The 27,007-nt window shown below is 42.5% G+C and overlaps 1 protein-coding gene across 2 annotated transcripts in view; it reads left to right on the top strand.

Moving 5' to 3' along the window:
* Nucleotides 1-27,007, top strand: part of WBP1L (WW domain binding protein 1 like) — a 60,351-nt gene that overhangs the window by 5,528 nt on the left and 27,816 nt on the right. Inside the window, exon 2 of one of the 2 annotated variants that reach the window (XM_068399874.1) lies at nt 20,011-20,207. The exons of the other annotated variant lie outside the window; for it this stretch is intronic. Coding sequence (XP_068255975.1) covers nt 20,061-20,207 — 147 coding nt within the window. The 5' untranslated portion in view covers nt 20,011-20,060. The remainder of the gene's footprint in view (nt 1-20,010; nt 20,208-27,007) is intronic. 2 annotated transcript variants of the gene reach the window in all.

Here is a 27,007-nt window from a genome sequence, read left to right on the forward strand (position 1 = left end):
ATGGCATAGCAGAGATGCTCACTGCACGTTGCAGGACAACCCAATTGTGCCAGGTTTTGGTCTGTGCACCTGAGCTGGAAGAAAGCAGCACGGAGTGTGGGACGGTACTTCTGGGTGACTTCACGGAGAGATGCTGATGGGGAAGTCAAGTCTCTCCTTCCCGCTGGTATCTTGTGTGATTAGAAAACCCACAGCTAAGAGGATGGGTGTTGAGATGCCAACACCTGGGTGCTGTGGCATCAGAGCTCTGACAGTCGATTGCCTGCGTGGCTGAGCATGTGAACAGTGCATATAACAAACACGCCTGAAATAACAGCTGGCTGGAGAGAACAGGCTTGCCAAGCAGGAATTGCGTGCCCGTACCTTGCCTGTGACAAGAAGCATGTTGGTGTGGCAATCACAAATGATGCTTTTCCGTGATTTTGCAGATACTGTTTGACTGCAAAGGAAGGCTCAGGTGCTGCAGAGACCTGCTGTTTATCTGCTTGGCCAAAGAGGAACTTGATTCTCCTCTAATGATGTGATTATCAGTGGGATCACTGTTCTCAGTATTATTTTTAGATGACTGCTATGGTCTCTGCAATGGCTTGTGAAACTGTAATGGAGCGCTTTGCATGAGGGGGCTTGCTGGGTACAAAGTGAGGTGATGCTGGCAGACTGATGCAGCAGACCGAACCATTTAATGCCAGTGTGGCCAGTGCTCTCTGGCATGCTGTGCCCTGAACAACACCTGCAAATAGAAAGGAGAGGCTTTATTTTGTGTGGAGACAGCTTGCGGTGCTGCTGGTTAGCAGGGCTCCTCCACTGAGCCAATATCTATCCATGCAGCATCGCCCGAGGTCGGTCGAAACCGGCAAGAGAAAAAAGGGTGTGAGAGCTGGGTTGTGTAGGAGATTTAGATACAGTTTCCTGACTCGTCCTTCTTCCCAAGCACTTTAATGCCAGCATATTGTAAAACAAATCCAAGCACTGACGGTGCACTGGTGGCTTGCTAGCAACTGACCACTTGATCATGGAAGAAATCCCCAGTGTATCACGGGACAGAGATTTTGCCATTTAAAATGCTGCTGGCCTCTTGCTGATAATGGGTTGCAGAGGTGTAGGTGGGTATGGCGAGAAGCTACCGGTACTGACAAGCTGTGTAGGGTGCTGGGTTCAGGGAAGAAAGGAGAACAGGGACCTTTCATTTTCTCATGGTGGTTGAAGACCTCAGGATCCTGGGTGTGGTCTTTAGGACTAGCAGAGGAAAGAGTTTGCCTCAAGAAAGGAAAGATCTGCTAGCAGTAAAGAAAAGGATTCTCCCTTCTTTCCTCTTTAATCTTCTGCATTACTATGAGGTGGAAGTTCGTTACTTCTAATGGTGATGTGTTTTTATTTCATCTCTGGTTCTTGTGTATGCAAGGCAGTGATAGACATTTCAGAGGCAACTCAAGAGCAGAGGTCCATGGGGTTTTTTTGAGGGTTTTTTGTTTTTTTTTTTTTTTTTTTGAGATATGGGAGGGGTCATGATCAAAGCAAAAACTAACCATATCTTAGCTCTACTTGAGGCTGAGTGAGCTTGTCAAGATACTGATTTCCCAAAAGTCCTGGAGTGGGACATAGAGTGACTTTAGCAGGAAAATGGGTTTTGTTAATGGAAAGATTGTTCACAGAAGGAGGTAAGCTTTATGCAGTTATCAGTGTCTGTCTCCACATTAATTAATTTTAAAGGCACTGGCCAACTTGAATCAAATTTGAAAGGAAGAGACCCCAAAGATGCATAAGATATTTCAACAGAATTCCTGAAAACAGATGGTCACAGAGACACCTTAAAAAAACCCCTAAAAAATAACAAAAGAAAACCCAACAGGGGAGCATAACTGAGGGAGAAGCTACAGTTGCAAGCTTATTAAGCACTGGGAAATTTGTGAGTCTGTGATTGACTGACTTGATATATGCCTTAGCTTCTGGAAGAGCTTCAATTGGAGCTCACAGTTTGCTAGCCTGCAAAGTCAATCAGCCTTGCGGAACAAATTGATGGCAGGTCAGCTTTATGGAGCTCCAGTGGTTACAGAACTACTTTTATTTTTCTTTTTTGTCTCCTGCTGGCTGAACAGCAAATTGAAGGGGAAAAGGCTGATAAGCTGTAGAAACAGCTGTGAAGAGTGTGTTTTGCCAGGAATCTCACCAGCCATCTTGAGCTTTCCCTGTGTAAAAGGTGTCGAGCGTTGCCAGTTGGAAGCGAGGAGGGAACTCGAACAGTAGTGGCATGCCAGGAGATGGTGCAGAGGCTTTTTAGTGAGCAGAACTGATTCGCTCTTTCCTCCCATGTCCTAGCACACAGATATGACCAGCAGGTCAAATATTGTTGTCCACAAGAGACTTTTTTTTTTTCACCCCACTTAATATGGAAGCGGAGCTCATAATCAAGACTGTCTGGGATAATGCTGTCAGTCAAACAATGGTGTAATTGTGGCAGCCACACCAGAAGCCTGATACGGAAAGAGTGCAAAATATGCACAAATACTTGCCCTTGCCAAGCTCTGTATTCCTGACTCTTTGTAATAAGCTTTTTATTTGTTAATACTGTATCAGTAGTTGCATGGTTTTTTTTTTTTAAACCACTTTAAATCCCAGGTGGTGGATGATGGCCAACAGGAAGCCACGGGAGCTGTATGTCTTCTGCCTCCAGCAGAAGATCAGGCCATTCTGTTGCATAAAATATCCCCCGTGACAGCCATCCCACTGGTTGTGGGCAGAAAACTAGTTCCATGGAGCTAGCAACCTGCTGCAAAAGCACCTTTTAGAGCTCTCTGGCTGAGCTAAACAAGAATTGGGAGTGACTTGTGTGGAATGAAAGGGTTAAACAGTGGTTGGGGTCAGTCTGAGCCAGGAGGTAGGGGAAGGGCTGGAGGAGGTGGTGGGCATTGTACAGGGGTGTTGTAAAGACTGGGCAAAACCTTTTAAGAAGGCAGTGTATCTTCAAGGCCATGATACTGGGCTGACTTCATCTCATCCTGTGTATCAACTGTAATTGTATGGGGAAAATTACCAACAGTGTTCCCCCTCCGCCACTTCTTGGGGGAGGAAAGACTTCTCAGATACTGTCTGAAAGACCTTTACTCTGTACTTGGAAAGCATTTAATGCAGCTACCTGAATGCATGTGAAGGTCATGACTCATGTCTGGTCTCTTGTGTGATGAATTCCTCCTTTCCTTACTGCTTGTCTCATTTGTTCGTTTGCAGATTGCTTTTCAAACAGTGAATGCTGAAGAGGAGGAGGAGGAGGAGAGTTGCGCATGTATTGTGTTGTCTTCAGATTACCTTGTCGTTTTGACTTCTGTCTTTTTAGAAGAAGCAAACTTCACGAACAGCTTGCATTTGACTCTCCAGTCTCCTGTGATCTGAAGCTTAGATAAAACCAAGCTTGCACACATCTGTCCTTGCTGATTGTCTCCATTTACTGACACTTAGCACTTGGACTCTGACAAAGCCTGTCTTAAATTGCAGTGTCAAAATAACGCTCTTTATTTATTTTCCTTCCTTTTCCTAGCTGTATTGTTTTCTCTTTGTCTCATTGTTTTGCTTCTTTTTTCTACCCATCTTATTTTGAAATTTTTGCATCTCACATACTTGATCATTAAATATCGCTTTCATGTTTGTGGCTCATTGTTTTACCAAGTTTCTTGCTTTTCTGCACTCTCCTTGTCTCTTTGTGCTTCCCAGAGTATGTGATCATACTAAACCACCCTACAGCAGTTAGGCTGTAGAAACAAGAGTCAGGAGTTCTCTTCGGACCCGTTTTATGCTGTTAGGCCTGTCCCTTGGCTGCAAAGTCCGAGGATCATCCTGGCATTAAAAGATGAATTGAGGAAGTCTGGAGTGATTTTGCTCTTAATAGTATTGTTTTCCATTCTGAAACCTGTAGTCTGCTTTCTCTAGATAGACTAGCTGAAGCAGCAGTCCTCCTTTATTTTCAGCATGCTGTGTATTTATTGAGAAGCATTGTGCCAGGAAACTTTAGATTAAGGACCAGACAAATCTGTTGTTGCCTTGTTTCACCTTTGCTGGCATGTAACTTCAGGCTGATATGAAGTGTAAGGGCTTGCTGAATTCCTCATGTGGACAAAGCCCAGACAAATCTCCTTTTTTCCACAACCTTTAACAGAGCAGATAAACTTTGGGGAACAGAAAGAGTGGCACTGATGGTTTCTTGTCTGTGTCTTATTACCTAGCAGTTTGTAACCAAAACTCTTGCTATGATCCTACTCTAAAAGATTTTAGAAGCGTGGCCAAGGGCTTAAATATATTCAGCATGTCCTAATAAAAAAGGACTAAGTTTGTGTATGTGAGCAGTGAACATTTTGGCTTTGGCTTGAGAACGTAGAGATTTGCAGGGGAGGAAAACAGCTCTAGACAAGATGTTCACAGTGGCCTGGCTGGGTGCTGTGCCACTTGCATCTTGATTGTCTGGAACCAAGCAAATGGAGGGTGTATTTGTGTCCATGAAACCGTGTGCCTTGCAAGAGTGTTATCTGAAGGCTGGGTGAGCTGCTGCTGTTGATACAGCCATTAGCATGCTGTTAATACAGAACAAGTTAATTTTACTGATCTGGAAACCTTGAGTTCTAGTGGCATTTTACAAGTTGGGACAGACTCTTGAACGGATGACCCTAGATTTTGTTTATTTGTATCCTTGCTGTGAGAGCTCTTTTTGTCACTAGCTCTTCTCTCGCACAGGCACTGCCTGCCAACAGCTCTTCTGAAGGCACTTTCCTTTCCTTCAGGACAGGGTGCAAGGTAAAACTTGTTTATGCTTTTAACTAATGTCTTTAATTAAAGAAATAGGCTTTAAAAATATTGCTTTTATCTGGTTCAACCCAGTAACTTGTTCATTTACAGATCTTACACTGCTTCTGTGTTTGTCGGCTGTTTCCCCTTCCTGACAGCAGGCATCTTGCATACTCTACAGTGGTGAGGGTTCTTGATGAAGTGTCTTGATAGTTTACTTAACCTGAAGGATTAGTGCAAAGGTAAATGATGGGGAAAAAAACAGTTTTCAAAGGAAATTTCTTGAGTTTAGTTGTTGGGTTTAGCTGTTTTTTTTGAGGGTGAATTTATAAATATTATAAAAAATAATTATTTTTAAAAGCCACAGTGTGCTCCTGAGTCCTTTGACACACGAGTACTTTTTGCAAGAACTCTTCAGTTCTGATCCTGGCTTACCACATGATATTAAGAAAGTAATTTCACATTTCTCATCTAAAGTGGGGACATTAAAATGGTGAATGTACTATGAACTGTGGGGTTTTTGTATCGAAATAATGAGAGATTGTGTGGTACCAGGTGTATAAATACTGTGTAATTTCACTCTTCAGCTGGACATCTGGATGAGAGTCTTCAGGTCTACATTATTAATTGTTAACCAAGAAACTCCTGGTTTTCTTCTGCAAGGTTTTGGTCCAAAGGTTTTCAATGCCCTCAAGTACTACGGCCAAACTTTACCTAATTGTTGAGATACAGTTTTATTGTTCTTGGCTTCTTCTGTACTTGAGTGGGGACTGTTCTTGTATTTGTCTGGAAAGCATTGCTGTAAATAATCAACACGTGAAGACACATGAGGATCAAGCTTTTGTGCACCTTACAAATTGCATGTGCTGTGTTTACTGCACAAATAGTCCCAAGTGAAAGCTTTTCCTTCTTCACAACTCTTGGTTAACTGGCTCTGTAGTGAAGTCAAGAAGTTAAATGTCTTGTATCATATTCCCCCTTGGAGGCAACAGCACGCAGACACGCAGACTTGGGACTGAACCAGCAGGTTCAGTGAGCAGAACTGTGAGATGAGAGCGAGCTTGCTGAAATGCAAACACAGAATCTGAAAAGGGAGTACAGAACCCAAACTGGCAGCACAAACTGTTTTGATAGCTGCATTTTGGCTTGAAAAATCCTCAGATGCTTAGAACATGGTAGTCTCTTTTGTAGACCTTTGAACTGAATACTAAAATCTTCAGATGGCCATGAGCCACGAGAGCCTGCCATGCATACCTGGGAGAGTGAAGGGGAGAGGGAGCCCAGAGCAGGTTGCCAGCAGGTCCTGTCTGTTGTGGGATGGTGTTGGGCTGGGCAGGCAGAGTAAGTGGCTTCCAAGTGCCCCTGAGATGTGGACGTCAGCATGCAAGCTTGCCTTGCTTTCTTTGGCAGCAGGGAATTCGACTACCCAGCAACCCAGCTGCTGGGAAGGCTCCGACATCTGTTTTAAGTTCTTTACCGGATGGGATACTACTTATAATACCCAACCTTTCTGCAAAGAGTAAGGTGATCTGATGTGTCTAAGGAGGACATTTTATATTTGCACATTGAAAAGACATCCTCCATTTCCAAACAAGCACATGTCTTGCATCTCTTGCTATTTTAGATTGCACCTTTCATTTTGGTGATGAAATGAACCCTCTAGTTTGCCTTCCTAGTTCTTCAGTGCTAACCCAGCTCTGTCTCCCAAGTGCTTGGGCTTTCCATACAGCAGAAGCCTTTCAGATAATCCTCGTGTCCTTCTGCGAAGAGGAAGCAGGGTGGTGGGTGTTCATCCTTGCATTTGTTGCTCTCATTAAAGTGAGAGCTTGTTCAGTTTGTGTCAATAACACCTTTGATCCTCTTATTTAAATGTGGGTGTTCTGCAGAAAAGACCTCTTTAAAGTGCCTTGCGAGGGTATGCTGCTGCATGATGGTTAATGAAAGTTCATAAAACCATATTGGACTGGAGACTATGAACAGTTTCCCAAGTACAGTTCTCCATACTGTGGTCTGCAGCAAACATGATCAGCTGATTGGCCTCATGTGGACTTGTGCCTGTGTAAGTAGCAGCTGAAATCAGTGGTCTGAGCACTAATCTGCACGTCGCAGACAGTAGGTTATTATTTAGTGAGAATGCTCTGCAAGTCTCTTGCTGCAGTATTTTCATTCAAAAGGTCATTCTGTGAGTTCGTGCACAGCTGAATTTAATGTTCTTTCTCAGCAAGGCAGGCCACACTGGAGAGTGCATAATTATAATAAATACAACTTTGTTCTCAGCTGAAAAATCCATCTGAAATAAATTTTTCCAGCCCTTCCAAGAAACGCTTTTAATAAGATAAATAAAAGCAATTCTTGCAGATTTCACATTCATTCAGCAGGAATGTTGGTGGGTGTAGGGTGCCTCCACTTAAGTCACTCATCACAGTGCCTTCTGGGCCCTATCAACTTGTATATTCAATAGCTGGCTAAGGGTAGCATTTGCAAATTGGGTTTCTCGCAAACCAGTTAAAACCAAGTTCATTATTTCTTACTTGGTTTGAATCCTGGTTATTATTTTGAGTAAAATTGTTCATAACGGCAAGTACAGAGAGTTCAGTTAGACTCTCAACTTGGGCAAACTTTGAACAATGCTTTGATAGGTGCATCTCTTGTTAGGGTTGTGCATGTATTTATACAGGCTTTGTGGCTTTTTTTTTCTGGTTGGCACTTCTATGTAGTCCAAGTAGATTTGTTTTTTTCTGCCTTCTACTTCGCAACACTGGAAATATTGAAAAAGTCTCTGCCTAGATACAGAAGGAAAGCTAAGAGGTTTTGGTTTTTTTTTTTCCCCTGAACTTCTAAGCAAGTGCTTAAACAAAAAAAAAATCCCCTCTTTGCTTTCATCTTTCAGGAGGCTTAGCAGAGTGTGAAATGCCCGAACTTCCCTTTCTTTTGTTTTTTTTTTTGTCCAAGTATAGCAAAGAGGCTCTGCTAGTTGATCAGGATACTGCTGCTGGTGGAAGCTGAATCTTTGCGTAGTTTCTCTGGGTCCGTGAGCAGGTGTGGTCACCTTTGAGGTTTCAGAGGGGCTCTACAGGGTGATCCTTGAGTGTCATCATGTTTTCCCTCCAGAGACTCTAGATGAGCAGTTTCCAGTCTTCTCCACTCAAAACTGCCACAACCTTTGGTTTGGGAACTACCTGGTAATATTGTACGGTTGGTTGTTGCTGCAAGGTCACTCTTCTGCTGCACTCTGCTGGAATCTGTGAGGCTGCAAGGAAGAAAAGACTCGCATGGCAATGTCAATGGTAAATGAAAGATAACACAGCCATTCAGCTCTTGTCGTCAATTTGGACAGCCGTGTGCTGTACTGCTTGGCATGAAGAACTGCATGTAGGCTGTGGCACCTAGTACCTATCTTGTCTGGTTTCCTTTTCCTTTTGGTGAGAGGGAGGCATGGAGGCCTTTCTAAAGGAAAGAAGAGCCTGATGTCTGGGCGGAGAGAAAGGAGAGGGAGGTCACTGAAATCTGACCACTCAAACTTCATTAAATGGAAGTGATAATCCTGCGCCTGGAGAGGAGGAGCGGAAACTCACTTCTACTTCCATTCATGGTCTGTGTGCTAGGTTAGATATTCATCTCTCAAAGATTTGATATCTCTTCAAGCCCCAGTGGGTTTCCATTGACACCGGAGAATGATCAAAGGGAGAATATGCTCTCTGTCATCGGACTGTGGGCTTGTATCTTATGGTCACATTCCATATCAATCTGGAGCAGATTTCATCAGCACTTAGATCATGACAGTCTTTTTTTCTCAAGGTATTCTTTTCTCTCCTTGCTTGTCTCGCTTGTTCCTGCCACTGCCTTTCTTTTCCTGATGCAAGTCTTTGTGTTCTCTTTATTTTATCTGTTGAAGTGATTAGGAGTTGAATACTTGGTACTTGCTAATGAAGCTGCTTTGACAGTGAGAAGGCCAGGGGAGCTCACTTAAACTAATTGTTGTTTTAGGATCGCTCTAGGCATCCTGACCCTACGTGCAGACATGGTTTATTTTTGAAAGATTGTCTTGAGTTAGAAAATCAGCTCTTGTCCTAAAATGAAAACACACATTCATCAAAACCTGAATTTCACGTGGGTTGTGTAAACATGTAATTTGGGTTAGGTCCGGTCACTGGAAAATATGTGATGCGGTTGTCCAGGAAGTTACAGTGCAAGAAACATGGGGAACTTCAGAAAGTCACGTTAACTGTATCTCCTTGGAGAATTGCCTCAGCAATCCTGACCTCTGCGTTTCTGCCATGTGCTTTATATGACGCTAGTGAAGACGGTCACTGGAGCAGTTGCAACATTCTTGTATACATATGTTTGCATGGCATTATGAACTGTAGAAATAATGCTCTGCTTCCCAAACCGCTTCCCAGAGGCTCTCCCTCTGCCCCTGCACATGGCACATGAGCCATCACTCTGATTGTCAAAGCACCATCTGCTCCGATTGACGCCATGTTTCCTATGGTCAAATCACAGAAGCCTTCTTCTAGGGGTCCGTGCACTTGAATTTCTAGGGGTGATGGCTGGGGTGCTCTCTGGCAGCTCCACTATTTGCCAAGCCACCATCCAGGGTCAGTGTGTAAGGTGTTAGGCTGACCCGGATACCCTGTTGCTATCCCCATCTGCTAAAGGTTTCCTGTGCAAGATGTTAGCTTTACTCTCCTCTTTACCAACCCTGACAACAGTTGTTACTTAAATGTTGCTCAATATTTTCAATGTGATCTTGGGATGACTGCGAATTCCTTCAACCCCTTGTTTTGTTTTAGGATTTCTAATCCCATTTTCTATGACTAAGTTCAGTTGCGTGGTTTCCACAGTGAGGATTAGGGTTTACTGCTATAGGTACGTCATTCTGCCTTTGAAGCTGCTTGCTCATGCTTTCCTTGGCAAGCTCTGGCAGACATGCTTAGCACCAACAGAGATCGTATCTTTTTGAAGCTGCAAAAGGGTTAATCAGAAGCATGTTTATGGTTGCTTACTCTTACAGGCTTTTACTGTGATCCTTTTGGATACTTTTGGAAGATTTATCACCTGCCTTAGTAATTTATATTACATTTTTCTTTCCTTTCTTGAAGCTGTTTAAATGCTATGTATGATATTGGCAAGGTTAACTATGATAAGCAACTTTTCTTGGCAAGTCCTAAATTGCCCACCTCTTGGATGCAAACTGGAGAACGTGACTGTCTTCATGTGGATGGCGTAAGATTTTTGGCTGGTATGTTCGGGCTGGTTGAATGAGCGTGGGGCATCTGAAGTACATCTGTAGCTTCGAAATAAATCCAACAAAAGGACTCGCATCCCCCAGGCAGGCAGATAGCTGTTTGTACAGGGGCTTTTTCTCAAGAGCCTTTTTGTGGGATTGGTCAGAGTTGTGGTTGAGTTTACTTATGTGTGCAGGGAGAGGGGCTGATGGCTCTTCAAGGGAGTATTATTTTTCGTCAGGGAGATTAAAGGTATTGCTGTTGATCAGGAGATTTCTTTGTGTGGAGACTCTCCAATGAAATGGAACACCTGCACATATACAGTACTTGTTTAAAAATGTTAAACAGGATCTACCTTCTGATGGGAATTGTTAATTGTGCTTTTGGCTCTGTCTGCCTCATCGACAGATGTACCATTGTGAAATTTTTACAACCTAATAAAATATTAGAGGATGCTTCACTTCAAGAGGAAACTTGATGACTGCTTTCAGCTGATGCCTCTTTGAAACCAAGTGAGAAACGTGCTTGCCTCATTGGGACTTGCACCTACCTCCACTGGCATAGCACCAGGTTATTGATGCAAGGTTCATGGATTGCACAGAGCCTGAATAGTTCTGGTAGGGCAGATGTTACATGCCAGGTTTGCATATCTGATATGATGCAGTTGAACAGATAATGAAAACCTTAGTTTTTAATACATTGACTCAAAGTGGAGTTATTTGTGCATTTCAGTACAAAATGTGTCTTGATTTTTAGTGCATTTCTAAAGCCATGAGGGAGACACTTTGGACTTGCTGTCCCCAGTCTAGTATGAATGCTGAGCTTTGCAAGTACTGACTTTTGGTACAAAGTTGTGTGTTGTGTACTTGTAATATAAGGACCTTCCAGAAACTCGTAGGAATTTGGTGACTGTTCTTTGTATTTTCTTGCTTGTTAAAATTGCACAAATCTAGAATCTTGTATTTCTGAAGATTTCATTTATCTAACATTTTTTCTTCCCAGGAGGTATCATCTCCTGGGTTTTAAGTATTTGCTGATACAAATTTCTGTGATCACAGAAAGTTAAAAAACTATAGAGTGTCACATCATTAGGTCACCAGTTCAAATCTAGTCCAAAGTGGTAATGGGTATCTTTATATTCTTAACGCCTTTCAGCAGGATTTATGTTTAGTTGCTTTAACTAAAAACAGAGCATTTGCTGTTCAGAATTATGAATTCAAGTGATGAATAAAGACTAGAAGCAGGTTTTTCTGTAGCAGAAAATCCTGTTTGACTTGTGTTAGTATCTGGATATGCTTGTCAGCGTACATGCGTAGCATCTTCCCAGAGGAGTACGTGGTTTGCTGCATAAGATGTAATGCAGAAAAGCGACCTCACCTAGCAGAGAAGTGTATGCATTAGTCAAGTGTGGTGGTTTTGGTGTGCTTTCCTATGACTTTTACATTACAAGAGCCTTTGAAGAAAGTATAGGAGGACATAGACTTTGAAGAGAAAGAGATTTTGAAATTGGAAATGCAATGTGAGAGTGTTTTGAATGGCAACTGAAACACCTTTGGACCAAGTACTTCTCAAATTCTTCCAGGCGGCTGCTCTTCTAAAGAGTGATGGTTGGTTGGCTGGTTGGGGTTTTTCTCATGTTTCTACCAGCATTCATGTCAGGATCTTAATACAAAGCTTCACGTCTAAATCTGACCTCTAATCTTGGGTTTCTCGTCAAGAAGTGTGGACTTAAGTACTAGATTTTACTCTAAACTATGATAACTCACTGGACTGTACATTCCCCAGTCTGTAGAGAACTTGAAATGGTCCAGTTCAGACGCATGGACTTTTGCAGCTTCGCGGTTTCTCCTTGTCGATTTGTTATTCTGAAGTTGGGAAATCCTTGCAATCTCTTTGATATGTGTTGGGATATGGAAAGCCTTGTGAATCCCTGCAGTCAGAGGCTGACCTCTTGCATGCTGGGATCTGCCTGCAACTGCCTCTTACTTCCAACTTTTTTCTGAATGTTTCCTGCTTGGCAGTGTAACAGGAATCAATAGCTGGAGTCCTTCAGGAAAGAAGTTGGAGATGCTGAAGTATGAATTCTGGAGGCCTGGTTGTTAGAGTCTGGTAGCAGAGACGTCAAGATGTGAAGAAGAGACATGTGAAAGCCGGTACAAGTTCTTTCTTTGTGCTCCTGAGTTGAGAAATGAGGATCCGAGTTGGCTTCCCCATGTCGAAGGCTGTTGCATAGCTTCCTATGCATCTCATGAGATCACAGGTTACTTTTGTCAGTATTTGGAGGTACAAAAAGTATTTGTGAGGTGTGGAGGCAGGAAAAAAAGATACTTAATGGCATTTGAAAAAACCCAAACTAAACGCCTGTAGAACTTATGGCACGGGGATTCCAGTCCTGTGGATCTTAAAAATAAGTTTTCGTACGTGTGTACTCTGTAAAGAGTCTTCAGTCATGTGGAGTTCTGATTTCTTGGCACTGTGAGAGAAATTACGAGATCATTCATTTTAATTCCTGATGCCACTTATTGCTACCATTTTCTTGGTTATCTCAGCGACTATTGGCAATGTTGCTTCCTACTTAGAAACTCTGTGACAATCAAGTATGGCAGAAGCATTGAGTGCTTATTTCTGCCTCTTTTTTTGATGCTGGTTTGCTTTATAAAGGCAGTATTGAAGTTCTGGCTTAGCAAAGGAATACCAACCACCAAAAAACTTCTGTATGTATTTTAAGTCTTCAATTGCTTTTTGGCTTGTAGCTGTGATTTCAGCCAGAAATGGTGCATGGCTAGGAATCTTTATAAATTATCATCCATCTTTTTGCTGGACACTAAAAGGAGAAAGTTACTGAAGTGCAAAGGAAACTTTTTTTTTTTTAAGTTGAGTCATGACAAGATTGGCAAGTTGCAAAGGAAAATTTAAATCTGGTGTTTACTTACCATAGTTAACGATGAAATCCTCCCTTTACAGAAAATTGTTAGAGTGAATTATGCTTTCAGTCTCCTTGCTATTGTGGAAGAGTAAAAGAGAATATAGCTATCTTGGTTTTTTTTTTTTTTCCTTTTTAGTATAGATTTGGTCTAAGACAGGGGTAAATAAAAGGAAGGTGCCACATTTTTACTGATAATTCTCTGAAGATTGGCCCTAAAAATATGGTTGCCATCAACAATTGCTAGATTTCACAAATGGGATGACTTTGTATTGGTTTTCCCTCATTACAGGTAAATCACTAAATCATGGGATGTCCATTTCTGAAACCTGTGATCTTTTACTTGGGTATAAATTCTGGTTGTTTTCAATACATATGCAAGAGCTTTAGTACACTAAACTAGCATGAAAAAACATGTCATATCTTTTGCATAGCGTAAAATAATAGATGTTATCTATAAACGTTAATGACACTGACTCCACTTCTGATATGGTAAATTCTATTCTCATTCTGCTGATGGAAAAGAAAAGAATAGAAAACTGACTTTACCAAAGATGAAGTCCAGTACAGTTTGAGAATGGAGTTATTTGGAGTCCCAATTCTGTGTTATATAAGGGCCATAATTTGTCTTGCTAAAAACCTAGCTAATGTTAAAAAATGTGTTATCTGTCTTTTGGAAAAGAGATGAAATAGATGGCAGAAGAACATATTTGTCAACAGGAAGTAACCATAAACTTAGGAGGCATGTGGGCATCAAGCGTGGCTGACCAAGACGGCAAAGAATAAAGACAGAACCTCTTTCCCCTCACTTTTCAGGCTGTGAGTAGGACCAGAGAACACCTTCTTTCATGAGGACTGAGCAGGCTTTTCAAACCCCTTTGGTGTGTGTGTGGTGTCTTAATACAAGTCTTGGTGCTAGGCTTTCATGACACAGACTATGGGCCATGTGGAGTGAAGCTACAGGTTGTCACCAGCCAACAGCCATGCCACTTCCACTACTGGTGTCAAAGGAGTATTTAGATATTAGTAAGATTCGATGTAGGTCAAATCGAACATGAGATTTCAAGGTGTCCTTGTGCGGGTTTCTGTCAAGTTGCCAGATGTGCTTTAATGAACTGTTGCATGCAATGAAGGACCTTTTAAGACTGCATTGATCAAGATAGTACCGTGGGTGTGTTCCTCATCCAAGGGGAAAAATGAGGTCAGTAGGAATGAATGTTGTGCTGCAGCTCAGACTGGAAAAGGGATACTTTGGTGTCGTGGGAAGAATATGTCTCTGACTTCTGCTTTGTGGCGTTCAGTCTAATGTGGCAGTATTAATGTTATGTGGCAGGTTACTTTCTTGTCTTCCTTGTTGGGCTGCCCTACCTGTTCAGGTGAAGGCCCATTCTGTACTTTGTCCTCTGCTTTTCCTCTGGCAGACGATCCTTTCTGTTGTCCCAGTATGTGCGCTTCAGCCTTCACAGAATCACAGAACGGTTAGGGTTGGAAGGGACCTCTGGAGATCATGTAGTCCAACCCCCTGCCAAAGCAGTCAGTCTCCTCTTGAAGACTGGCCCGCTCTCTCCTCTTGGCTCAGAATTACCTGCTACTTGTAGATGGGGCCAGGCGTCCCACCCTTCAGAAAGCTGTAGGCCTGGTTTCAGGTCACCTCCACAAGTTTTCTGGATGTGATGCATACCATCGGAACCATTTGAATATTGAGCTGTCAGGTATCTGGATATTGTGGTGGGAATGAAGGCAACCAGGAAAGCAGCAGACAGGAAAATCCTCCTCTCTGCTGCATCTGCCAGTAGCCCTGGAGGAATAAAACTGAAATGCTCTCTTAACTCTTCTCTTCCGCTTTTGGGGTTAGGTCTGCTTGTTTGTTCAATGAGTGAAGCGTATTTTCTGTCTCAGAACACGTGCAGAAGAGGGATGGCTACACGTACTGCTCTCAAAAACCTGGAGAAGCCAGTGTTGGCATTCTCACCATTTCCCACATCTTCTATACTGACACCCTGACATTCCTTGTAAATTGATGGCAAAACATATGATCTTTCTTGTGTTGATCTTGCTTCCCTCCACAGTTTAATTTTTCTTATGAGGTGTTGCTCCAATCAAAGGACATTAACAAAATCTTTATCTTCTGGGTTTTACAAATTTGGCTTAAAAATTCTATACTTGAAACTTGGCAAACAGTGCCTTGGTATGCAAACAGTGGGGATGGGATAGGGGAAATCACTTGGCTGTTGAAAAACTACATATGGGAAAGTCACATGGAGCTTTCAGTGTTTTATTTAGAATTCTGCAAAGGCCTCTTCTAATTTGAAAAATAGACCAAATAGTGGCTTCTGGAAAGCAAACAGATAGATTTTTTTTTTTTTTTTTTTCCCCCATGAGTATTTTAAACACAAATATTAACTTCACAGATGTAACACTCTTTCCTTCTTAAATACGTTTTTTAGCCTTCAGGATGTATAACTGGCTAAACTAGCATTGCGAAGAAAATCTTAACCTCCTTCAGCATCTGGCTTTTTAAATTCTAATTGTGAAGTCGTAAGAGATGTTTTGTTTTCATTTAGCAAATACATATTGAGTTTCCAGAAAGGTAACTTGATTTACAATAAGCGTACCCAGTGGGAACCGTATGCTTTTCACGTTTGTCTTTCAATGAAGGATGAGAGTATTTCTCTCAAAATCTCTTTTCCAGAAGAACACTAGTTTTAACCATTAAGTAACGTTTAAGTAAGACCTGAAGCTGGATTTTCAGATTTGTCTGTACGTGTGAACAGACATTTCCAAACAGAAGTCCTTGGAATGATTTTACTAGTTAATAATGCAAGCGTGAGTTTTAAGTCAGCTTGATTCTGAGCAGCGTTTTGCTGATACCAGTATAACTGTATTACCTGAAATTGCTTGAACAAAGCTAAAGGAAGAGCAATAGAAGTAGTCTGCCTGAGAAACTCCAGCGTTCTCCCTCTGCTCGAATTGCTGAACATTGCTAACTCTTTGCAGAATGGCATTTAAGGTTACATTTGAAGTCATTAGGTTATAAACAGTACACAAAATATTTTACATGCTTCATGTTAATATTCCTCTAAAGATCAAGATTCCCTGGGGGGAAATGAGAATATGCACCAAAAACATTCTCAGTTCTTGAGGTTTATCCACAACTTCCTAGATCACTAAAGATCAACTGTCTCATGAATAAATTATTATAAAACAAATTTTGATGCAGCTCTGAGTGTTTATATGTCAGGGGAATATACTGGGTAATGCCCTTTCTTTCAGTTGTCAGATTTTCATATTTTTGTTGTCTGTCTGAGATGTAGATTGTGACTGGAAAATCTTTCTGACTCAAATTTGATAAGTTCATATGAACCTTCATGTTCAAGAATGCTTTTGAGTCCCAGGCTGTATTGGGAAAAGACATGGCAAAAGTGTTCAGGTCTTGATGGAATGTCTGAATCTGTGCTATTGAATAGAGAGAGGAGTCCTTTCATTTCTGTTTCTCAGTAAGTCTTAAGGGGGGGGAAGTTCTTGACCCTTCTTGAAGACGCCAGAGTGTCTCTGAGAGATATGACCCACCATGTAATTTTTTGCCAAGAATCAATCTGTCTCTACTGTGCAAAAGTGGCTGTTTTGTGCTAGGCACAATCCATGTAAAGCTGTGTCTGTGGGGGGACTCTGTTGTACATGGGAAAATGGTCTTGTCTTTTGTTCTGGCATTAGCATTTACTGCCTCTACTGAATGCTTGGCGTCTGCAGTGGTACATCGACAGCGTGCGTGCCTGTGGTCCTTGCTTGTGTGGTCATCCGACCTAGGGCAACATTCTGAAATAAAACAAAATCTCTAGACCACCAGCTTGTCCTTCAGAAACGAATCTTATTTCAGATTCCACTATTACTTTGCAAACTATTGGGATTTATAGACCTGGTAGGCTTGCTCTGGCAGAGTTACTGTATTACAGCAAGATCTGGGCTCTCTGTCAAACCCCTGACTTAAGTGGCGTTTCTTATACCTGGGGATGCAGCTCACAAAGGACATCCTTGGCATCTGTGTGCATGCAAATTTCTTCCAGCTCATCTAGATGAGAGGCAAAAAGTGTAGGACCTGAATGAGAACCCGGCGTGAGCTGCTGTAAGCAGTGGATGCTTGCGAGCTGGTTGCAGTTTATAGACTGTAGAAGCCACTGGTGCATCTTTCTGCTCCTGGGGAGTTTAGGAAGGAGCATTTTCCGAGTCTTTGGAAGTCTGGTTGTCCCTCGGGGTAGTTTGTAAGCTAGTTGCAGACAATTTGACAGCAGTACTTTACACTAATGAGGAAGCAGCAGGGTTGCGCTTCCTCCAGCCTGCCTTGAAAGGAGAAGTACAGAGGCTCAGCTGTTCAGAGCTACATGACTATAAGGCATAATAATAGCTCAAAGACTTGTCTCTTACTACACAGCTCAAGCATACACTAGCTGCATATTAGAGAACTAAACCTTGTCCAGCGTGCTTGATCAATAGCAAAGCTGCTTGATTCACCTCTGTTATTGATCTGGTTTCCAAACTGAATCCGTCAAGCGTCCCTGAGGGGGTCTCTCTTGGTGCATGGTGGACGTACTGAATACCACTGGTTCTGCTGGCTCACTTTGGCGGATACAAGTTCCATTTCACTAATGAGTTTCTACATTTACAGAAGATTGCTTTAGCTTTTTTTTGACTGAAACTTTGCTTTGAATTTCCCCAAAATTTGGGGACATTTTTGACAGTCACTTGTTTTTCCTCACGGTGACTTCAGTTCAGCAGGAGCTCAGACTTCAATAAATAGTCTGCTGTGTGCTGACACTTTAAAGGATAAAGTCATGCTGTCAGTTTATGCTGAATTCTGTCCACAAATGGGGTATACGTTTTAAGCAGTCTAACATTTTTCCTTCTCATGCCAGACCTGTATTTTAAAGGGATCCTGAAGATGATTATTATCATCTTCATTATTTTTTGCTGATGTTAAAACCATCTACTAAATTCAATAGTCTAAAACTGAAGGGACAGTAAATATTTTACTGTTTGTATAGTTCACCTTTGGTGTAAGAATTGTATTGCAGCTAGCAAGGAACACACAAAAGCTTAAGAAAAGGTTCTGCAAATACAGTGTTAGATGTAAAAAAAAAAAAAGAAAGTATTGATCTAAAATTTAATGAGGAAATTGAAAAAACTAACTCAGTAACTGATATATAGACTGAAAGGGTTTGCTGCTCTTTTGGTTCTCGAGGGAAAAACCCAGAAAACGCACAAACTCCTGGTTGTAATTCTATACACATTAAAATGAATATTAAATGTAAAGGGGTCAAATTAAAGGAAGAGAATAAGGAAGAAAAAGTTAGAAAATGGTGAAGTGCCCAGTTTCAGTCTCTAGTAAAGTACTAGAATAAATCCCTAAAGACATTATAAGCATCTCTAAGGCAACAGGAAAAGAGCCGTGTGGATTTTTCAGGAACAACCTCATGAGCGGGAAAAAATTACTTTGTTTGATTCAGTGCATGTTCTACAGCCCAACCTGAGTGAGGGAGCACATTGGTTGTGGGATGCTGAGCAGGGATCTGTGTTCAGGATTAAATAGCAATACAGTGGGTTCATTAAGTGACTGGAATATATGCTAAGGAGTAGTCTGTGGTGGTGATTGAGGTCCCGGAGGGGCTCGTTCTGCCTCTGTGCCAACAGTTGGGGGGACGAAGAGAAAACACTTGAGATTGCAGTTAGAGGGTTGTGTGTGTTTTTGAAGACAGGAAAAGAACTTGAAGAAAGAGTCTGAAGCTTATTTCACTTTTCCTGAAGGAAAACTGCAGAGTACTTACTGGATGGAGAAAGTCAAATAGAAGGGGTCTGGGGTTTTGGGATGTAGCAGAAACAGAATGCAGTTGTTGGGAAAAAAAAAAACCAAACACAAAAAAACCCAAACACCCTCAAATCTTTAATGATGTAGAAGTGATGATAGAAGTGTCCTATACAGATATTTTGTAATGCTCTCTACTAGTAAGTGATGTGCATGGGTTTGGATCCCACATTTTAAGACGTGTTTAAGTTGCAGGCTGAAAAGAGCAGTACAACTATGATTAAGTCCTTGTGGTCTATGAAAACAGACTTCTGTCTTCTGAAAGCAGCTTGTAGAAGAATGGAACAATTTCCCAGGTGAGCTAAGTTATGAAGATGACTGTGATCAGTTGTCTTGTTTTTAGCAGAGAAGAAGAAGAAATTACTGCCTTATCTTGCACTAAGGCCTGAATTAATGTTAATGGGAAAGAATATTCTAATTTTTAAAGAGCATCGAGCACAGGAACACATTGCCTGTTGAGGCAGTGGGAACATCAGTGATTGCAGTCGTTTTAACAATAGATTAGAGAAGTGTTGATGCTTTAGGTGCAGTGAATCGTTCCCAGAGCAGTTTGACAGGGTGACTGCTTGAGAAGCCTTCCAGCCTGGTGCCTCTGGGTTTGCATCCTTCATTTTTGAACAGTCCTGACGTTTGAAGCCTGTGTTAAGGAACAAGTGCTGAAAGGAGGACAGTCCAATGGCCAGTCTGTGATTAAATTTGTAATTAAATCCTGGTCACAAATGTTGCTGTTCATGCCTAAGTTCGTTATGCATTTTTACCTGGAAGATGTCTCTCTTAATGGTCTGCTGATTACAAGTTGCAGGTTGGGTCTTTGCAATGAAATCGGTGGGCAGTTTTCTCACTTGTTTCCAGGAAAGGAGGATTGGTCCTGGGTTTGCAAAGGAGATGTTCAGAATTCCTACTCCCCAAACTACCTGCTTCAGGGGAAAAATACAACTGTAGGAGCCTACGATGTGTCAGAAGTGAGTATTTCTAAAAACTGAAAATATTTCCTTCTCTTAGAGTTTCTTCATTCAAAAAGCACCCACAGGTATTTGAGCTTTCTGAGTGCTGAGATGACATGTATATTGTTCACCTTTTGAAGAAGAAAATAACTGGCTTCTGACAGTTTGGGGTTTTTTGTTTTTAAGATTTACTGTTTTACTGTAGCCATGCTAATTAGCACCAGATACCTTCCTGTAAAAAGGGAGGATGTCAATCAGGTTTTTATTTGTTTTGATTTTTTTACACAGATGCATATGGACTATTTGGTTTATACTATGGGAGAATTCAAAGGAATACAATGGTTGCAGGAGTAAGAGGCCGCTGGTATTGTCATCTACAGCAAATCCATGTCTGGAAGCCAGACTTTAGCAAGGAGAAGGCAAGCACTGAGCCTTCTCTCTTTTCCGCAGCCTGCAACCTTGCTGCAGAGAAATGTGTGAAAGAGGTAAGGCAGTGTGGGTCACCCTGTCCTCCTTCAGCCCTGCTACAGCCAGGGGACTGTTTGCTTTATCTGCCGGTGGAATAACAAGCACTAATGGAAATTACAGCAGTTGGGATAAGATAATACCCATAAAGGCAGGTTATGGTGATCAGCGTTTCTTCCCGAGATAAAGCTGAAATGAGTTTTTAATTATTAGGCGTTGAACTATATGAAATAAAGCATGCTTACGCACACAAGGGGAGCATATATTGCCCATATACCTAAGGGGAGGCCCTACAGATACCACGAAGGTGGGGGAGCGAGACAGTGGGTGAAGGTTATTTGCCCTTGGAATGGCAAAACCGCCTGGCTTGCAGGTACGCCGCTGAAATTTAGAAACTGGCTGTGATTCTAGGTGCCACCAGTGCTTTTAGTGCTTAAGCAAAGTGCAAACTGCGTAATGCCACGGCTGATGCTGAAACGTGACACTCGGACGTCGCTTCCTCCCAGCCTCCTGCTCCTTACATAACCCCTGGCTGTCCCAGGGGCGGCCTCAAGATGAGCTGAGCCCCACAGGAAATGTCTGGGTAACCGGTGGCGGTTCTGCTAGGCATAGAAAGAATAACAATTAGTTGTATTTAGAGTCCAATTGCTGTAATATCTCAAACAACTTTCTGTCACTCCCCATTTTACGGGTAGGGAAGATTGCTGCAGGGAAGGAAAATGCAGCAGGATGGAGGAGCTGGTGATGGGAGGCATTGAATTTTTTGCCCTGTACGCTTGGATCAAACCAACTTTATTTGTACCTGGAAACCTACATCTGTGAGCTCTCTGCTTTATGTAGATCATGCTTTCTGAGGGCTCTCCTGTTTGAGGCAGTTTCAAAAGCTTTCCCTGCCGGTTGGCAGAGCAACAAAGTTTGTGGCCTTTTGGGGAGCTTTTCTCATCCTTCTGGTAAAGATGTGGGCCAAAGCAGAACCAGTACTACAACAGGGGAGATATTAGGCTTTAAGGTCTTGATATTTCCTGCTGTTTCACAGACATGGGTAAACTCAACTTGAAACTGCACTTAACCATACACTATGCTGGTTTGTTTATTCCTTATTTTTGTTTACTCATCATTTCAAAATAGAGATGAGTTCATATTTTTCTTCCAAGTACTTGGAAAGATCCTAAGCAACACAGTAATTCAAGTTAGAAAAGATGAGCTTGTGTTTAAGATGAGGTTTTCTGAAGTGGTTTTTCCCTAAAGTTGCATGTTTAAAGAAGTTTTTAAACGTAGAGGTTAAGATCTGATAGCTCTCTTAGAGTTTTGTCTAGTGATTTAAAAGTGATGTCTTTACTGCTGTTGTGCCGTGATCTTTTAAATGCTTGTGGTATTGAGCTTTCTTGAGAGTTAAAACTTGTGGTTTCCTTTAATTCTTCGCTTTGGTTGTATGTAGATATATGTACGTGATCTTTAGTGCTCTTCATTTTGGAAAAGGAGAAGTCTTCCTTTTTGCTAGTCAGACCATTCCATGTGGCAGGGCATTCCTCGTGTTTGTGCCAGGCTCTAACCACAAGCTCCAAGCCTCAGCCTACCTGTAGCAGCTCAGATGAGTTTACTTTTCTGCTAGATAACAGAAATCCTGTAAAACTTTAGGTCCTGCACAGCCCGTTGGGTTAAGTTGACAGTCTTTTGATTTTGGGAGTACCGTATTGTGAGCCTCGTGTATTTTCTAAGAGGAAGAAGACTCGGTTAAACCAGTTGTTTGTGGTTTGTGTACCGCAAACCCAGTCATCTGTGCAGAACCCACCTATCAATGGGCTGTAGGTGCCACAGCAGGGCCTGGAGTGTAAAGTCCAGGGATAATAGTAGGAAAGTGCTCAAGGCTGTACATATATAGGGCAGTTTGAGGATGTTTCTTTGCCTCAGCACAACCTGTGCGATATTGCTCTGCTGTGTAACATTATAGAACCCTAATATCCATCCAGCAGGGCGCTCGGAAAGAGGCAGCTGCTGATGTGTCTTTGTTTTCCTAAAGGATTTCCCAGAAAATCTATTCCTCTCGAGAAGGGTACGGGCCATATAGAAGTGGTGCTCTGCTGGAAACAGAAACTTAATTCTCAGAACTCAATAAAAGAACGTCTGTCTTGTAAAATGAGCTGAGGAAGACATGATTGCTGGGATTTTGGGGGCTTTTCTAAATTTGTTCAAGATGTAAACTTAAGCTCAGAAAAGACCAACGAACTGAGCAGGCTGTATGAATAACATCCCCCAGCAAAGTCTTACATGATGAGAAAGCCATTTTAACCAGTTGTATACCTCTTGTCAGGTTAACTAACTGCACCATTCCTGAACAAAGAGCTGAGCATCTTTGGGCAATCGGATGCCCGTTTGACACCACTATCTCTGAACAAGGTGTGGTTTTTAGGTAGCAGAGGTTAACATCAAAATACTTCCGAATTTGCAGGGCTACTATCACTTCAAATTACATGCATCTGTACACGTGTGATTACCTATCGCACATGCTATCTAATTTACATCTCTGAGTGTTTCCCATGGCCAACATGCCTGCGCCTTGTGTGTGAGACTGGATTTTATCTGATCAGTAGCATTTCACGGAGTGGCACTTGTGAGAGTGCAAAAGGAGCAAAAGGCCATGACCTTTCTTGGGTCTTCTTGGTCATGGTGATGTGATGCAATTTGGCTGATCCCTGACCCCTCTTCTCCTGCTCCAGGCTTCTGTCTTAGGTATATCTTAGTGATTAAATGCCACATAACCGCCCTTATCTTCAGTGGGTTCTCTGTTTTTGTGGTAGGTTATTTTTAAACGCATTTGCAGGCTGAGAGAGATCAAGCCCTGCCTGATCTACACGGGGGCTTGGTCCTGTTGTAGTTGGGCCCATCAGTGGCAGTGCTGCATCCCAGATAACTGCTCCATGTATATAAGTATCCTTCTCTTTGAGGACCTGTAAGTTAAGATTGTTGCCTTAGACCCTGATGAAAAATCCATCTCCTAGAATGCCAGAAGGTCATTTGGAGCAGTGTTATCCCATGAAATCTAGAGGCAATAGAAGAATAAGGAAGAAGAAAACCTTAAAATCAATGCTAGTCACCCCAGCACTAGTGCTGTTAGCTTTGGCAAATCCTGTCTCAACAATAAAGCCAGCTGCCATTTTGGCATCAAGACAGTCAGACTTGGCATCAGCCCCTCTGGCAGCAAAAAAAATGCTTCATGGGAGCTGGCACCAACGCTGTGAAACAAGGGTAGGGCCCAAGGGAAATGCCAAGCAGACATGAGATGAGCACTAAAAATAGTGAGTTGCTGTCATTTGGAGAGAAAACAAATAGCGCTTCTAAGAGTAGGTCATCTAAGATCTTCATCAAGGTTGTGCTGGTAAGCAGCTTTGGGACAATGCTGTCTCCTATGATGATGTGACCAAAGGACACGCATAGGCTGTATTTTGGGTACCCAGATGGTGCAAGACTCTAAAACTAGAACAGATGCTGACTGTCTTGACTCCACGTTTGGGGGATCCTGTTACTGTCTGCAGGCTCTGCCTTCTTCCCTGTCTGGAGCAGATCGTCTCCTCTTGAGCCGTTACCAAAGGTCCTGTTTGCATACACCGGGCATAAGGAAAACAAGAGCTGTAGTGCCAAAAAGCAAGGAGCCAGGCTAGTGTCCCTATACCACCCCAGACACACTAGCCCTCCTGGAGACAGTCTTGTCAAATGTTTAACAGCTGATCTCCCCCCTCCCTCCTCCTTTTCCCCATCCCAGCAGGCTCAGAGAAAGCTGAGTAGGCTTTCCAGTGACTTCATTACCCACTCCAGACTAAAACTGAAGCCTGATATTGGTGCCCAAAACCTAGGAACGCTAAAGGGGCAAAATCGACCCCATCTCCACTGAAGCAGTTAGTGTCACTTCTCAATAGGACAATTTCAACTCTTTAGTCCCCCTCTGCCTCAGTGGCAAAGGACTTTAAAGCTTTTTAAGACCTCTGGGCTTGAATGGCAGCCCTGGGTATTGAAACAGTGGTCATACAAAATAGATGATGCAGATAGTCTTTGGTGTTACAATTACATTGGCTTGACCACAACTCTACTGCTGTGAAGAAAAGCGTGCTGGACCTGTGGCTATCATTTTCTCCTCCTTGGGGAAAAAGCAGTGGGAAACAATGTCACTGAGGGCTGGAAATTTCAAGCTGCACTTAGCAAAAACTATTTTGGTCTCAGAGAAGGAGCTTGGACTTTTCATTGCCACCACTCTCCCATCAGCTAAACAGCAGAGTGGGTAGGAGAGTCTGGAACAGCCTGGATGTGGCCTCTTCTGTCTCCTCTGTCAGATGGGTGTTGGAGCAGACTCATCTTGGGCATCTCCTCCACATCCACTCCTTGTCTGCTCCCTGCTCTTTCTTGAGTACCCTTCTTACGATAACTTAATACAGAAAGCAGCTTCAAAGGAGAGGTTGCTTGCTTTACAAAAGTGCAAAGGGAAGTGCTTTACTGTTGGTGTTTCTTCACCCACATATTAAAAGCGGAGAGGAGGACAGGCTCCTGCTGAAATACCAGGTGACAAAGTGGGTAGTGGCTTCTTCTGCAATGCCCTCTCCTTTGGTTCAGGGCCCACGCATGGTGGAGGATGTGACACACACTTGCACTTGTCCACTTGGCTGACAATCGCTGTTCAGGATTCAGCTAGAATCAAGATTCGACTGGAATCAAGCATGAGCTGTTGCCATTGGGGCTCTCTGCAACACTGAGCATGTTTTGAAGTGCGCAGTTTCTTCCTCCCTGGTTTAACCAGTTACTTGGAGACAAAGACAGGTGACAGTAGTGAGGTTGAAATGCACTGTCCCTATTTGCTTATCTTGACTTAGTAAGCTGCAAAAGTTTCTTGCACTTGTAAACCACTGAGCTGACAGAAGCACTGACAGGGTGCAGGGAAGGGGGACCTGCCCAAGGACAGATTCTAACCACTGCAAGCTCTTGTGCTTCATTGCACAGTAAAATTTATTGATCCAGCAGACTGGTTGCAGCACTGGCTCACAAGCCAGTTCCGACATGTATGGTGTCTTTTCCTGCAGTTATTCTTTGCTCTAACAATGATTAAGTCAAATGACAAACATTAAATGCAAATTACTTCAGTGTCCTTGCTTTGTAGTTGAACTGCACACAAATTGGGGGACCTGCTTTACCCCACTCCTAAATAATACAGTGGTACTAGACACAATGGGTCTGAAAGGTGTTTTGGACCATGTGTCCCCTAAGCAATAGAGTAGATACTCTAGGCCGTGTAGGTACTGGGAAATTATCAGACTGACCTGTTGCTGTTTGTCCTCTGGAATTTGTTGATGATGTTCTTTGTAGGCAGTGCCAATGCTATGCTATACGTTACATGAACCTGGGGCACCTGCTCCTCATATTGGAAAGTCATCGTGTTCTTGTAATGGTGCTGTTAGGGTGGGGAAGTGGCCCTTCACTCTTCAGGAATCGCCAACAAGTGGGCAGATTTTGCAGGCAGGTGGCCAGCCAGAAATGGTTTCCAGGCAGATCTAGCATTGCATCACTATTCCAGCACTGCTGATCTCCCAATGTCTCATGCTGGTTTTGCTAGCAAACAAGCCCCTTTAGAACATCTGCTGTCAAGGCAGACAGAGCTTGGTTGTTCCTGGGTGTTATCTCACTGTAGAAAAAGAGATCTGCTTTTATGCCTTTCTGTATATTTCTTTCCCTTTTTTTCTTTATTCCCAGAGCCATCTCTAGGATGGTGAAAGATAAAGTCACCCTCATTCAGGTTGCTGCTTTCACACTTTGTTTCAAGTCTCTGGCAGACCTGTGCAGTTTCAGTTCTAGCACCCAGGGCTGTGGGCTGACTAATGAGAATGGATAGCTGATGCTCGAGGGATACTCCTGTTACCAACATGAAAATAACAGGGTGTACTGGGGTAAATGAAAGAGTCATTAGATAAAATTGTTCCCATTTTAGGGTCAACTTGTGTATGTATATAGCTGCAGAACCATGGTATTGAGGTTTGAGGGGATGTTACACACTACCCATATTTACTATTCAAAACCTCTCCCTACCTATGACACTAATAATGGAGCAACTAAGAGTAGCCTTGTGCTTCAAGCCTGACTGATTTGAGCTGCACACCTTCGATTGTTGTTCCAATCATGTTTGTCATAAGTGGATCATCTAAAGGTCAGGCTGTCTCCATGGGGGGGTATCAAAATGGATATTGTATCTTGCTGCATTACTAAACCTGCTTGCAAGCATCTCCCATCAAACATGGAAAGCAACGCTAAAAATGGACCAAACAACTTCCGTCATCTACTTCAGTAGTGTGCTAATATCTGAGATCACGAGGCACAGCGTGTGTTGGGCTTGTGAAGGTGTCAAGCATCATCCTTTGCTTGACATCACGTTTAGGGCAGATGGCATGTTCAGGAGAGCAGTATTAGTCTGTAGACTAATGAAGCCCAGAGGTCTTTTATTCTCTCTTTTTCAAAAGAAACTTGCTCACCACTATCCTGTATTGAGATCAACACTGACATGCCAAAAAAAGGATAGTTGGTGGCTGCCTAAACAAGCAAATGTTCAAATAGCATAGATCCCATAATCTGTCCTGACATTAGCCCTGACTTTTCAGAGCCCTCAAGAGATTCATCTACAGAGAAAGTGTAAAAACTTGTGTTTGTTCTGTTCGTTGTATCTCTGATAGACCCACTCTTGTGTCATAGAGGGCTGGCCTTTGCAGATGTTAAACTCCAGGTTTGTGTAAAGGAAGTGAAACCCATGCTGAGCCTGCCTTAGAGCTGCTCTTGCTTTCATTAAAAT

The sequence above is a fragment of the Nyctibius grandis genome, chromosome 4 (assembly GCF_013368605.1).
Source record: "Nyctibius grandis isolate bNycGra1 chromosome 4, bNycGra1.pri, whole genome shotgun sequence".
Classification (NCBI taxonomy): domain Eukaryota; kingdom Metazoa; phylum Chordata; class Aves; order Nyctibiiformes; family Nyctibiidae; genus Nyctibius; species Nyctibius grandis.